This window comes from Camelina sativa, chromosome 20 (genome assembly GCF_000633955.1).
Source record: "Camelina sativa cultivar DH55 chromosome 20, Cs, whole genome shotgun sequence".
Classification (NCBI taxonomy): domain Eukaryota; kingdom Viridiplantae; phylum Streptophyta; class Magnoliopsida; order Brassicales; family Brassicaceae; genus Camelina; species Camelina sativa.
In genome coordinates, this window is record NC_025704.1 from 19459081 (window position 1) to 19474442 (window position 15362).

Below are 15362 nucleotides of genomic sequence, written 5' to 3' on the forward strand. Positions count from 1 at the left end.
CAAAGGGAAATATCATTACCCGTAGTTAAACAAAGAGAGTCCATCATATCTTCTACCTGAAGGAGTGTACGAGTCCGATGTCGACGTCGACTATGGTTGGCAAGGGCTGTAGCGATAGTGCCATTCAGAGGTATCCCCAAACATCATACCAGAAAGAAGTATCCGTGCCTGATCGCACTTCCTTTTTGTGAAAAAACATGGCTTTATCTCTGTATTTCAGGAGTTTTCGCCATATCCATGAACCTGAGCAAGTCGTACCCTTAACTTACCACAAGGTTTTACCCCGAAGTAGAGTAATGCGAGACCAAGTAACCCATAGGGAGTCCTTTGTCGAAAGCAACCTCCAAATAAGTTTTAAAAGGCTAACAGTGTTTGATTAGAAGAGCAACCGAACCCCTAAACCTCCTTCTATTCGTGGCTTACAAACTTCAGACCAAGCTACCTTCGCCTTTCGAGGGTTAAGAGCTGGACCAGACCAAAGGAAAGCCGAGAAAAGACTTTCAATCTCAGTGATGCACTGTTTTGGTAACCGGAAAGCAAAGAGCCAGCGACTTGTGAGACTTGTAAGCACTGATTTGATAAGCTGGAGCCTTCCCGCAAAAGATAAGAACCTACTCGTCCAGGAGGAGATTCGAGAACGTATTCTCTCTATCAAATGGAGATAGTCGTTTCTTGACATACGCTTAGTGAGCAGAGGTAGACCAAGATATCTGACTAGGAGGTTACCTGGAGTAAAGGGGAACTGACTGAGAATTGCACTGCGGTTCTGCGGTTCTGCGGGGAGAATTGCACTGCGGTTCTGCGGTTCTGCGGTTCTGCGGTTCTGCGGTTCTACAAAGTTTGCTGGCTTATGAGATAAGAAATCGCTGAAAAATCTGACAGCTTGGGCTTTAATTTCCTCCTGAGTGGTGGCAGTAGAACCATCCTGACATTTGATCTCCCTCATAGCATTCACCGCAAGCCTAGCTTCAATGGAATGGTGAAAATATTTATTATTCTTATCACCGACTTGCAGCCAGTGAAGTTTGGATCTCTGCTTCAAGAGTCTCTCCTCAATATCAGAAACCTGGTTCCAACGCTCAAAAGCTGCTACTTCCTCTTCCATGGCTACACAGGATGGTGCAGTATGAGTGGCCAACTGCTTAGTGCATAAGTCTGTATAGGCTGCAGTAACTCGAGTGGAAAGATTGCTAAGTCTATTCCGACTCAAAGTAAAATGGGCTTCAACCCTTTTAACTTTTTTGCGAAACGAAATAGAGCTGAGGTTGAATGAAAGAGTAGACTCGTTTCATCCCAGTAGGTTTGGACTGTTGGCAAAAAATTCGGCATAGTAGCAACCACATTAGAAAACTTAAATGGTCCGCGTATGGAAGCTCCTAACTGAAAGCGGCACCGCAGATGGTCAGAGCACCCCCCAGATTCGAACACACTATAGGCTTCCGGGAACGTGCGAGTTCACACCTCATTCACTAAAATCCTATCCAGCTTCTTACAGATTGGATCCTCATCACGTCGATTACTCCAAGTGAACAAAGGTTCATGATAACTCATGTCAATCAAGGAACAATGAGCAACTGTATCTTGAAAGTCTCGCATCCCCACTAGACGGAGAGGTGAACTCTCAAAATTTGAGTGTTCCTCACCATCCAAAATTTCATTAAAATTTCCCATGATGAGCCAAGGCTTATTACGAAACAATGGCGAATCATGATGTGATTTTAAATCTTCCCATAACTCCTTCCTCTCCTCCTCTAAATTAGAGGCATAAACAAATCTCGTCATCGTGTTTTTGTTGTTAAGTGATCGAGAGATGGTTATTGCGGTGGCGGCTACGAGCTCCATTGTTTCCGTAAATGCCTCCAGTAGTTGCGGAAGAACCAACCTGACCGGATTTAGAATTTATTCGGCATTGAGTCGCCGACGATTCTCATCGATCGGAGCTGTGTCCCCAATTCGTGGGCATTTCTTCAGTCGCAGGTAAAGTCACGATTTTTCTGCTTTTATTAGAGTAAAAAAAAAAAACACCTCCTTTGAAATTTGTTTGTTTGTCGTCATTTTTGATTTGAAACTGGAATTGGCTGAAGCTCTGTCAACCGCTTGTGAAAATTCTAGCCTTTCCATCAAAACTTTCAACCAGGTGATTTTTACATTTCGATTTTGTAGTTTAAGTTTGTGCTTCTATCAAATGTTTCCGAGTCTTCTCAATTTAGGGTCTTGATAAATCCGACTAGTTATAGTATCTGTATCTGGTTTCTGAGTTAGATTGAAGTATTTGCTTCATGCTGACTAAATAAACCATGTTTGTTTGGTCCTGTCTGTGTGTTCTTCAAATTTCATTTGTATGGCTTGATGGGTATTACCGACTTGAGTATAAAGTTGTATTACTTAACAGGTTTAAAAGAAAACTGTCGTTTTATTGATTGAGCTTCCAACTGCTTTGAAGACAGATATTACTATGTTCTCACTATGTGTTTTCTCTGTTCTATGATTATATTTCTCAGCTGATTGAAACTTTGATTGATCGGGTGGATCTATCTGAATCTGAGGCTGAATCATCTCTTGATTTTTTGCTGAACGAGGCAGACGAGGTCCTGATTAGCGCCTTTCTAGTTCTACTGAGAGCTAAAGGAGAGACATACGAAGAAGTAAGTATATCATCACTCAAGTTAATCTAGGCATATAAATAATACATAATCCTATATTACAGCACTTCACTTAGTAAACGTGTTTGGTTTTTAGGTTGTGGGGTTGGCTAGGGCAATGATGAAACATGCTAGGAAAGTGGAAGGATTAGGTGATGTTGTGGACATAGTTGGAACAGGTGGTGATGGAGCAAACACAGTCAATATATCAACTGGAACTTGAACTTCAATACTTGCTGCAGCTTGTGGCGCAAAAGTAGCAAAGGTATAACGAGTGAGAAATTCCTTAACAGAAATCATCTCTTCTTTGGTCATGTAATTATTATGGGTATTTACTTTGCTAGCAAGGGAACCGTTCGAGTTCTTCTGCATGTGGAAGTGCTGATGTACTAGAGGCACTAGGGTAATGCTGGATTTGGGACCAGAGGGCATCAAAAGATGTGTTGAACAATCGGGGATTGGCTTTATGATGTCCCCTCTGTATCATCCAGCTATGAAGATTGTTGGTCCTGTCCGGAAAAGGCTTAAAATAAAAACCGCTTTTTAACATATTGGGACCTATGCTTAACCCTGCTAGAGTGTCTTATGCTGTCGTTGGTGTATACCACAAAAATCTGGTACATTTACTTCCTCCTGAAATTAGCTAGCGAGTTCGTCAAGAAAAAGAGACATTTAAAGGTACTGTTGCTTATGTGGTTTTTATAGGTTGTTAAGATGGCAAAGGCGCTGCAACGATTTGGAATGAAAAGAGCACTGGTGGTACACTCACAGTATGGTCTAGACGAAATGAGTCCATTAGGTACACGATTATCTCTTCCCAAAATTGATGACTATTATTATCATTATACGATTATTATTATTAACCAATCATGGCGTAACAAAAAGAAAACAGGAGGAGGGCTAGTTTATGATGTAACCCCGGAAAAAATCGAAGAATTCTCATTCGATCCATGTAAAGATTTCTCACTCAATTGTCTACCTTTTCTATTCCCTCTCTAAAATGAAGAGTGCAGAGGCAACTTGGTAAAAACGAGAGAGTTTTTGATATTAAAGCTTTATATCTTTTGACAGTGGACTTTGATATTCCTCGTTGTACACTTGAGGATTTGCGAGGTGGAGGTCCAGACTATAATGCGGGTGTGTTAAGACGTGTTCTTTCAGGGGAACGTGGAGCAATTGCCGATTCATTGGTATAATATTTGTTTTTTTGCAGATTCAACATTCTCTTTCTCTCTGAATACTTTCCTGCTTTTTCTTTCTTGAACTTCTGCATTTTCAAAATCTTGTTTCAGATCCTAAACGCAGCTGCAGCTCTCCTGGTTAGCAACCGAGTTCAAACACTAGCTGAAGGAGTAACCTTGGCACGTGAAGTACAATCGTCTGGGAAAGCTATCAAGACGCTTGATTCATGGATAAACATCTCCAACTTAGCTCAGAAATCTCAGTGACCAGAGAGGCCTCTGCATTGTTTTCAATATTGTATGCAACAGATCATCGTTGCAATTGTAGATGAAAATCAAGGCAATGTGCCAAAGGAAGACGCTGGAATAATTTGTAACTTCACTTTCCCATTGAGAGGTATTTACGTTATCAACTTATCATCATGTAAACATAACTAACAATAATTTTTAATAAAATGAATGAATCAACATTCTGATCAGTTCCACAGTCAAAGTTTCAACCTTTTCTACCACAGCCAAAGGTAAAGCTCCCAAAATTCAAAGTGTTTTATTTTTCTGCATTAACTTCAAAACTTACATATGGGTTAGTTGAAAAAGATTCCCATGTATCATTAAACTTTTGTTGTGGCAAATTGAAACAGGTGTAAGCTCATGACTTCCTAGACACGTACAAAGCAGAGCAAATTCCTTTTTTTAGTGACTGAATTCTGAATAAAAGACAGCGTCATATTTTCTTTTATTTTCTTTTTTTACTCTTTTTTTGGTCGTTGGTTAATGTTTTCTATAGAATAAAATAGAAACCGAAGTTGAAAGTTCTAAGGTAGATTTTTTTTTTTTGGTAGAACAATATTTGAAAACTTATAATCAAATGTCACTGCAGACTTCAACTAAATTTGACCCCATACTATGCGTAAGAAAGAGCCAGCCACTGAATGACTGAAACATTTGTGTAAGTTAAAAGTGGTCATATGTATACGTAATATTTGTCTCGATCTAGTTCAGAAGACTCCGGATATTTTATAAATGTACTTGGAGAGCAAATAAAATTCAACATTTGTTAGAAGTAGAGCAAATCATTAATACTAAAATTTTAAATTCTTTGAATACTCGCTGTTTGTATTAAGGTAAATAGATATATGTATACGATATCTAAATCTCTATAAATTTAAGAATTTGTAAAAGTATTAAATTGTGAAAATATTATTTCTATGGATAGAATAGGAGAAGAAAACCGAATCTGAGATTCTCGGTTAAGAGCAACCAGCAAAAGCCAAAAGGAAATTTGTAAACAGGCAGTAAAAGAAAAAAAACTTCCGGAAATATTAGTTCGGGGAGTTTGAACCCGACGTGAATCGAACACGCAACCTTCTGATCTGGAGTCAGACGCGCTACCATTGCGCCACGGATCCAGATGCTAATTACTCAACTTAGTTATATTTATTCATAATCGGCTCCAATTGGTTTGGTGTTTTGTCTTTCTTTTTCAATGATCGATCCAAAATGTGTTGACATGAATCATGTCTTTCGCATAAAAATTGGTATTCACTCTCTAAACTTTTAGAACAACTCTTTGAAGAGAAAGAGTAAAAATGCTTAGCTATTTACAATGAATAAGTTTATTTCTAAAGTAAGAAGAGCAAAAAATGTAGATCATCATCATTGGAGCCGAGAAGTCACATTGATGAAGGTATCTTCAGGACATGGAATCGTTAAGCCGCCCATCGGATGATCAAATCCAAACTCTTCCTTGGATTTACTAAGCAGAGCTTGAAACGAAGGCTGGTTTAAATATGAGACTGTGTTAAGAAGCAAACTCCGATACTTTTTATTGATAAGAAGAGAATTGTACAAGAGCGGACCACTAGCACATCACTAGCTCACGCTTAATCTCACGCAGGAGAACTCAAATACAATTTTCAATATGAAAAACTCTAAACAATGAGAACAGAGTATATATAATTTGAAATTCAAATCTAGATATTTTTAGAGACTAAAAATATCTTTAACGGCAAAGAAGTCAAACTTCGGTCAAACCACCTCACGTGCTTCCTCACGAGCCTTCAAACGCCTCACGTATACACGTCGTAGCTTATCAATACCCCCTCCAATGAGACGCAGCTTGTCCTCAAGTGCAAAAGACGGAAACTGCTCTTCCAACACACGAACGTCCTCCCAAGATGACTCATGGTCTGGTAGTCCTGTCCATTTGACCAATACTTCCAACACACCAGAATCAGAGTATCGAGAATCCAACAAAGTCGCAGGTTCAATCACAACCTCATCAGTTTCAGAAAAAGATTGAGGAAGAGGTAAAACCTGATGATGGACCCCCAAAACTTGTTTCCATTGAGACACATGAAACACGGGATGTATTTTAGACGAATCCGGCAGCTGTAAACGATAAGCAGCTTTGCCAATCCTCTCTAACACCTGATATGGCCCATAGAACTTAGCAGCTAGCTTCTGACACAAACGCTTAGCCACCGATGTCTAACGATACGGACGCTTTAAATCGAACCAGAGCTGGAGGATCCCTGCCATACACCACACGGAAGGGAGTTGACTTTAACGCAGTGTGAAACGAAGAATTATACCACAACTCAGCCCAAGAAAGATACGACGCCCAAGTCCGCGGGTGAGTAGAGGCAAAGCATCGCAAAAAAGTCTCCAAACATCGATTTAACACTTCTGTTTGCCCATCAGTCTGAGGATGGAAAGCAGTGCTGTACTTGAGCTTAGTACCAGCAAGCTTAAAGCAGTCCTTCCAGAAAGCACTCAGAAAAATGCGATCACGATCAGACACGATGGAAACTGGATACCCATGAAGACGAACTACCTCTTGAATAAACTTCTTAGCCACATCAGCCGCCGTGAATGGGTGCTTCAGCCCAATAAAATGGCCATATTTACTCAACCTATCCACCACTACTAAGATAGCATTAACACCATGAGAATTAGGCAAGCCCTCAATAAAATCCATATTCACATCTTCCCACACTTGATTAGGCAAAGGTAGAGGTTGTAGTAAGCCTGCGGGAGACAGAGTTGAGTATTTATGAGTCTGACATATCCCACATTCTGACACAAACCTCTGCACGTCCTTCAGCATGCCTTGCCAGTAAAAAGACTGTTGTAATCGCTTGAGAGTTTTTAACACCCCCGAGTGTCCTCCCATAAGACTGCAATGATACTCTTCCAACAGTAAATACACGCTACAACCCCCAGAAGGAATCACCAAGCGATTCTTATACCACAATCGACCATCAACCTCTTTATAAGGAGCATATTGAGCAGGATCCTTACGCACCGCCTGCAACAAGTTTTGAATACCCTCATTCTCTTCAATCTCTTTGTACATGTCTTGAACCTGCAGAACCGAGGGAACTGTCAGCCCGAAAAACAGTGACAAACAAGAAGAAGACTCCGAGTGATGAATCCGCGATAAGCCATCAGCAGCTTTATTGTCAACACCCTGTTTGTACACTATCTCAAAGTCGTAGGGCAACAGCTTGATCAACCACTTTTGATACTCCATTGTCACCTCCCGCTGTTCTAACAGAAACTTCAAACTCTTCTGGTCCGTATGCATCGTGAACCTATGACCAAGCAAATAATGTTTCCATTTTTGAATCGATAACACTATAGCCATTAGTTCACGCTCATACACTGATTTGGCCTGCTCGCGAGTTGTTAGACCATGGCTAAAGAAAGCTATTGGTCTATGGTCTTGCATCAATACTGCCCCCAGACCAAAGCCAGATGCATCAGCCTCCACCACAAACGCCTTATCAAAATCAGGCAGAGCCAACACCGGAGCAGATGCCATTGCTCCTTTCAACTTCTCAAACGCCTCTTGCGACTCAACACTCCAAGCGAACTGATCCTTCTTCAAAAGTTCAGTGAGAGGACGAGCCAGAGAGCCATACCCCTTCACAAAGCGACGATAGTACCCTGTAAGTCCAAGAAACCCGCGCAACTCCTTGACAGTTCTCGGAGTAGGCCAGTCAGACATCGCCTTGGTCTTAGCAGGATCCGTAGATACGCCCTCTGCATTGATAATGTGGCCCAGGTAATCAATCTGACGTTGAGCAAATAGGCATTTCTTCTTATTAGCAAATAAGCGATGCTCTGCAAACAGTTTCATCACAACCATCAGATGCTCCAAATGATCTTCAAGGTTAGCACTATAAATCAAAATATCATCGAAAAAGACCAAGATGAACTTCCTGAGGTAAGGACGAAAGATAGAATTCATCAAGGCTTGGAACGTAGCAGGAGCATTGGTGAGACCAAAGGGCATCACCAAAAACTCGTAATGGCCATCATGAGTCCGGAAGGCTGTCTTTTCCACATCTTCTTGCTTCATCCGGATCTGATGATATCCTGCTCTCAAATCTAATTTCGAAAATACCTGAGCGCCATTCAACTCATCCAACAGCTGATCAATAACTGGAATAGGGAATTTATCGATCACAGTAGCCCTGTTCAAGGCACGATAGTCAACACAGAAGCGCCAAGAGAGGTCTTTCTTCTTGACCAACAACACGGGGCTTGAATACGGGCTGTGAATAGGCTGAATGATCCCCGTAGCTAACATCTCCTTCACCATGGACTCCATCACCTCCTTCTGAGCATGGGGATACCTATACAGACGAACACTAACTGCTCCAACGCCTGGAAGTAAAGAAATAGCATGTTCATGACCCCGTATAGGCGGAAGTCCTGAAGGTGGAACAAAAACATGGTTAAACTGCTGCAACACTATCTCCACCTCCCGAGGCCATTCTAGTAGTGTATCACTATCCCCAGGTTGCTCCAAAAGTGAGAACCCACAATCATCATCCTGTTTATTACAACGAGTAGGCTGTACTGCCACACAAGTCAGTTGAGAATCCGACTCACCAATCAACTTCACTTCACGACCTTGATAGACAAAGGACATCTCGTGTGTCTCCCAGTTAATTCTACAATCTCCCAAAGTTCGTAACCATTGAACACCAAGTATGACATCCACCTGTCCCAACTCCAAAATGATAAAGTCTGTGGTGAAAGTAACGCCCTGCACAGTGAAACTGACATCTTTACACACCCCAGAGCCCTTGACCGTGACACCCGTGCCCAACAAAATATTGAGATGAGCATTAGGTGTTGTATGAAGCTTCAGTTTCGATGCAAGTAGTGGTGACAAGAAGTTATGTGTCGCACCACTGTCAAGCATAATCAAAGCAGCAGCTTTACGAACCAACCCTCGCATCTTCATGGTTCGTGGAGAAGAAATCCCCATGAATGAACTGAAAGACAGCTCCATACACTGACCAACCGGACTCTCGATCATCTCCACATCCGCATCTTCTTCCATGCGATGTTCTTGTAAAACTTCTACCACAAAATCATTCAATACTGTTAAGATCTGTAACTCCTTATTGGGACACTCATGTCCCTTAAACCCCTTCCCCTGACACTTGAAACAAATACTTCTTCTTCTCATATCGTCTAATTCAGCGCTTGTACGGTGTCTCTGAGGACAAGACAGACTAGGAGGAACTCCCCTCTCAACCGAATGTTTCTCTCCCATTTTTCTAGCATCACTGAATGTAGACTTCGACTTCCAACCAAGTAATGGCGTAGGCGCAGAAACCTTAGCAACTGGAACCAACTGTTGTTGAGCCTCCATTACCTTTGGTACTTCTCTCTGCATCACAGATCTCAACGTACTCGACTCCATAGACAACACCACTGCAATCAGTTCAGGTAAGTCCTGAGGTTTCATCATGTAAACCAGCTCCTGCATCTCCGGTTTCAAACCATTCAGGAAGATACCTTCTAATTTCACATCATCTAACCCTGAAACCTGCGCAGATAGATCCTCAAACTTCCTTACGTATTCCGCCACCGTACCTTCTTGTTTGATACAGAACAAACTCTGGCTGGGACCTTTCACTCGCAAGTTACCAAATCGAAGAAGGAGTCTCTTTTTGAAGTGAGTCCAATCCTCAAATGGAACGCGATAAATCTCCCAATTGAACCATCCTAACGCATCTCCAGCCAAATGAACTGAGACCAAATCCAACTTCTCTAGATCTGAGAATCCTCCAATGCGAAAATAACGTTCTACTAACGACAGCCAACCGTGAATATTCACACCATCAAACACAGGCATATCGACGTTCTTAAGCAATATTTTGCGATACTCGGGCCCAAAATTACTACGGCGAGGTTCCGAAGCATGAGGTGATACCTGAGAAAGATCCTCGGGGAAAAGCGACTGCGCGGTGCGACTAGGTCCTGGGGAATCGCGATCGACTCCCAACGGAGGCAGGCGAAGCAAGATCTGCTCCAGTGAGTGTTGCATCAAACGAGATCGCGAACGCTCTTCATGAAATTGCGAGTTCAGCGTGTTAATTCGATCAAAAATCTCCGGAATCGGATCAGAATCATCTCCCAGCGATACCTCAGACACAATCGGAGAAAGCTTCGGGTCAAACGATTTCAATTTCTCCATTGATTCGATCGGTTGTCACAACGCACCAAATGTTAAGAAGCAAACTCCGATACTTTTTATTGATAAGAAGAGAATTGTACAAGAGCGGACCACTAGCACATCACTAGCTCACGCTTAATCTCACGCAGGAGAACTCAAATACAATTTTCAACATTGAAAACTCTAAACAATGAGAACAGAGTATATATAATTTGAAATTCAAATCTAGATGTTTTTAGAGACTAAAAATATCTTTAACGGCAAAGAAGTCAAACTTCGGTCAAACCACCTCATGTGCTTCCTCACGAGCCTTCGAACGCCTCACGTATACACGTCGTAGCTTATCAGACTGGCACCATATATCTCTTCCTCTGGCTCTCTCCTACGTACACCGCAAGAAACCCTTTTGGTGCCGCCGAGGCTGCTCTGGTGGAGCGGCTTAGAATCTTCTTTGCTCCCAATATACTTCTCACCGAAGCCATTTCTATTTTTTGTCTGAAAAATGTGGAATTCCCTTTTAAGCTTCAGAAGATGTATGGAAAGATTCAAGTTATTGGATTGCTTACTGTTGGTTGATGATAGAAAGAATGGTTCATGTGGCGTATATATAGAAAGATCAATGAAGGGAATCTTCTCAGAAAAAATCATTGAAACTTGTGGTGGTTTACAAATGTGGGACAGCCTATAACTGAGTACCACATGGTTCTGTCATTACCATCTGGAGAAGATACATAAATGCAATTTGTCTACTTGGATAATCTCTATATGCAATTCTTACGGGCTTGTTTTCTCAATGTTTCTGAGACAAGACGTGCCCTATGATTTTTAAAACAAGGAGAAGCAAGTTCGGTGATGATTAGGTGGCTGGTTCTTTGTCCTATAGTACCCTAATTAATCTTAATGGATTTAATTGAAAGTTAAAAGTGGGGACTTGATGTATAATTTATACAGACATGGAGAAAACAATCACTTGTGAAGTGAAGATAATGGCTCATTAGCGTGCGTTGCTTGTCAACTTGTCATCTATCTAACTTAAAAAACAGAACCATGTTCTCTGTTCTAGTCTGTCCGACGCTTCAAGATCACAAGTTTCAGAGAGGTTACAACTCCTTTCTATATATACACACTTAAACTCATTCTTTCTATCATCAACCAACAACAAGCAATCCAACAACTTTTACATCTTCAGAAGCTTCACAAGAATTCAAACTTTCGGACAAAGAAATAGAAATGGCTTTCGTGAGAAGTCTATTGAGAGAAAAGAAGATTCTAAGCCTCTCTACCAGAGCAGTTTTGGTGGCCCCAAAAGGGTTTCTTGCGGTGTACATAGGAGAGAGCCAGAAGAAGAGATATTTGGTGCCAATCTCATACCTAAACCAGCCTTTATTTCAAGCTCTGCTCAGTAAATCCGAGGAAGAGTTTGGATTTGATTATCCGATGGGTGGCTTAATGATTCCTTGTCCTGAAGATACCTTCATCACCGTAACATCCATGCTTCAATGTATTAAATTTGGGCTTATCTTGGGCTTCTAACTAAAAACCAATTGGCAATTAGTAGATTGACTCTAACCCTTTATATATTAATGATAGTCCCTTTAAACTTCAGATGTGGGACTTGGATTGTATCCCAAAAATCTCCCCTTCAAACCAAGGACCACATGTGGAATATTAATATGCCTCCTCGAGATGATAACTCCATCTCGAACCGATCCCACTTGGACCGATAATAAACCTCTTTTTGGGCCCCCATTACTCGGGTTAACAAGAGGCATGTTCGTATCCACTTTTCTAAGTCCACCATAATTTTAACCTTGGGCTCTGATACCATATTAAATTTAAGACAAGAACTTTGTATAAAGAATTACTCTCTTTATTAATGTGTTTAGAAAATATCCTCTCAAAACTAAACACTCTCAAAGCTCTCTCTTAATTCATGGCTTATGTCACAACTCAACATAGCCTTTTATATCAAGCATAAATCCTAATCCTATTAGGAAAACACCAATATTTAGATTACTCCTAAATATTTCTTGAGCTTATCTTCTCTCTTATTCTTAGCAGTCCTTTGTAAGAATAACTTGGGCCTTAAGGTTCAAAGCTTATCCAACAATCTTCCTCTTAAGCTTTGAATCTTCTTCTGCAACATCTTGAACTCCTAGCAACCTTCTCATTTCAATAAACTGAATTCTTGCCAAAGCCTTTGTCAAAATGTCTGCCTTCTGATCAGCTCCAGGAATGTGATCAATATAGATGAGCTCCCTCTCAACACATTCACGAATGAAGTGAAATCTCTTGTGAATGTGTTTGCTCTTACTGTGAAATACATGATTCCTTGCTAGAGCAATAGCAGCTTTGTTGTCAACATACAACATGATCTGCTTGCTTCTCCAACCTGTAACTTCACTTAAGAGATCCTGAAGCCAAATTGCTTGCTTAGCTCCCTCTGTTGCAGCCATAAACTCGGCCTCACAAAACGACATCGCTACCGTGTCCTGTTTCTGCAAACACCAAGTAACAGGTGTGTCTCCAAAGAAAAAGACGTGACCAGTTGTACTTCTTCCATCGTCCTGGTCAACATTGTGACTGCTATCGCTGAAACCAACCAGCTCTCTTGAACCTCCTCGCCTGTACTTTAGTCCATATGAAGCTGTTCCTCGGAGATAACGCAGGATTTGCTTCACGACTTCACCATGCGATTTGCGTGGACTCTGCATATACCTGCTAATAATTCCAACAGCAAAAGCAAGGTCGGGGCGAGTGTGTACCAAATATCTTAAGCAGCCAACAAACCTTCTATAGCGAGTAGGATCAATCTCTGCTTCATCGAGAGCTTTTGACAGCTGCAGTCCGAACTCCATCGGTATCAAAGTCGAATTTCAGCTCTCCAAACCAGCTTCCAACAAGATTCTTTTCGCATATCCTTCTTGCTTGATAGTGATCCCATCCTTCTCTTGACTCACTTCAATTCCAAGGTAATAGGTGAGCTTACCAAGGTCTGTCATCTCAAATTTTGCAGACATACCTTTCTTAAACTCGATTATGGCCGTGAGTTTATTTCCTGTAACCAATAAATCATCGTCATAGACTGCAACCAAGAGCAGCTCTTTGTCTTTTGTTCTACGATACACAGAAGCTTCCTTAACACATCTCTTGAAACCCATCTCTTTCAAGATCTGATCAAGCTTTGTATTCCAAGCTCTCGGAGCCTGTCTCAATCCATACAAAGCTTTTGATAGTTTATAAACTCTGTGCTCTTCTCCTTTGATCTCAAAACCTTCAGGCTGTTCTACATACACATCCTCTTTTAACTCACCGTGTAAGAAGGCTGTCTTCACATCTAAGTGATGGATTTCCCATCCATCTGTCGCAGCTAAAGCAATCAAAAGTCGTATGGTCTCTAAGCGTGCTACTGGAGCGAATGCTTCACCAAAATCTACACCACTTTCTTGCACATATCCTTTTGCCACAAGCCTGGCTTTGTGCTTACTTATAGAGCCATCAGCATTCCTTTTAATTTTAAATACCCACTTAAGACCAATTACCTTCACTCCTCTTGGTCTATCAACAAGCTTCCATGTGTTGTTTTTGTTTATGGACTCTATTTCCTCTCTGCACGCAACTCTCCACACTTGTTGATCCTTAGCTTCCTTGTAATACCTTGGTTCGTTGTTAATTAGGAACAGAAGTGTCTCACTCTCGATCGTTGCTAACATAACATAGTCTTCGAACCTCTTTGGCTTATTAGTCTGTCGAGTAGTCCTTCTTAAAGGCTGCTGTTGAATTTCTTGTGTAACTTCTTCCTCATGATCATCTGCATTTTCTTGTGATGTAACACTCTCTGTTATATCTCCCTCTGCATCCTCTGCATTGTTCTCTGTTACAACTGGTCCTTCTCCAACATCTTCGACTTCTCCCCATCGCATGTGAAACATGCCAGGTTCTCTGTTTTCACTATCTCTAGCCGAACTCCACGACCATTTGTCTTTCTCGCTGAACACCACATCTCGACTAACAGTAATTCTTCGAGTAGAAGGATCAAATAATCTATAAGCCTTCGATCCAGGCTCAATTCCAAGATGTAACAGAGGCTTTGACCTATCATCAAGTTTCTTGAGGAGCGTATTATCAACCTTTGCATACGCAACACAGCCAAACACCCTTAAATGCTCAATATTTGGCTTCCTTCCTCGCAGACTCTCGTAAGGTGTCATGTTGTTAAGTGCTTTGGTAGGCACCCTGTTTATTAAATAAGTAGCATGTCGAACTCCTTCTCCCCAAAGATAATTTGGCACCTCCTACCTTTAAGGAGACTCCTGGTCATCTCCATTAGAGTTCTGTTCCTCCTCTCTACCACACCATTCTGTTGAGGGGTGTAAGGAGCTGTTAAATGCCTTGTGATCCCAGCAGTTTCACAAAACTGATTGAATTCACCTGATGTAAATTCTCCCCCCTATCTGTCCTTAGAGTCTTGATATCCCTTCCAAGATCTTTTTCTACTACATTCTTGAATCCTTTGAAGCTTCCAAAAGCTTCACTCTTCTCCTTTATCAAAATAGACCACATGTACCTTGAGTAGTCATCGATAATCACAAATATGTACCTGTTATTTGCGAGTGTGCAGGAGTTATGGGACCACACAGGTCCGCATGTAGTAGTTCAAGTGGTTTAGAGGCTCGAAACTGGGTAGCTTTAGGGAAGACATGTCGAGTCTGCTTGCCAACTAAACAAGACTGACATAGTACTTTTTCATCTCTAACATCCGATAAACCATGAACCATATTCTGTAGAAACATTGTCTTGATCGTTTTGAAACTGATGTGTCCCAATCTAGCATGCCACTTCCAGGTGTTGTCATCGAGACGAGATAGCAAGGAGATTGGTCTCCCTATCTTGAGATTAATCTTATAGAGACGATTTGCAGAACGCATGACTCGCACCAAGAGTCTCTCGCTTGGATCGTGAACCGTAGGGTAGTCTTGTCTCATACGGACATCACAGCCTACCTCTGTTGCCTGTCCGAGGCTCAGTATATTACTCTTAAGGTCAGGGATATAATAA

General features: G+C 41.4%; 1 protein-coding gene, 1 non-coding gene and 1 pseudogene across 3 annotated transcripts; 1 reads left to right on the top strand and 2 right to left on the bottom strand.

Annotated features, from left to right (window-relative positions):
* On the top strand, positions 1356–4238 carry LOC104772671 (annotated as a pseudogene).
* Positions 5161–5232, bottom strand: TRNAW-CCA. The gene has a single exon. It is a non-coding gene; the product is annotated as a tRNA-Trp (tRNA).
* On the bottom strand, positions 5480–10883 carry LOC109131394 (auxin-responsive protein SAUR24-like). 2 transcript variants are annotated; one of them, XM_019242316.1, is made up of 3 exons: positions 10655–10883; position 9667; positions 5480–5619 (listed from the first exon to the last, which is right to left on the bottom strand). In XM_019242316.1, exons 1-3 carry the CDS (start codon positions 10784–10786, stop codon positions 5480–5482), a joined length of 273 nt encoding a protein of 90 aa, XP_019097861.1. In that variant the 5' UTR covers positions 10787–10883. The 2 variants fall into 2 exon arrangements, with proteins under 2 accessions (XP_019097861.1, XP_019097860.1); XM_019242315.1 differs by lacking the exon at position 9667 and adding an exon at position 10438.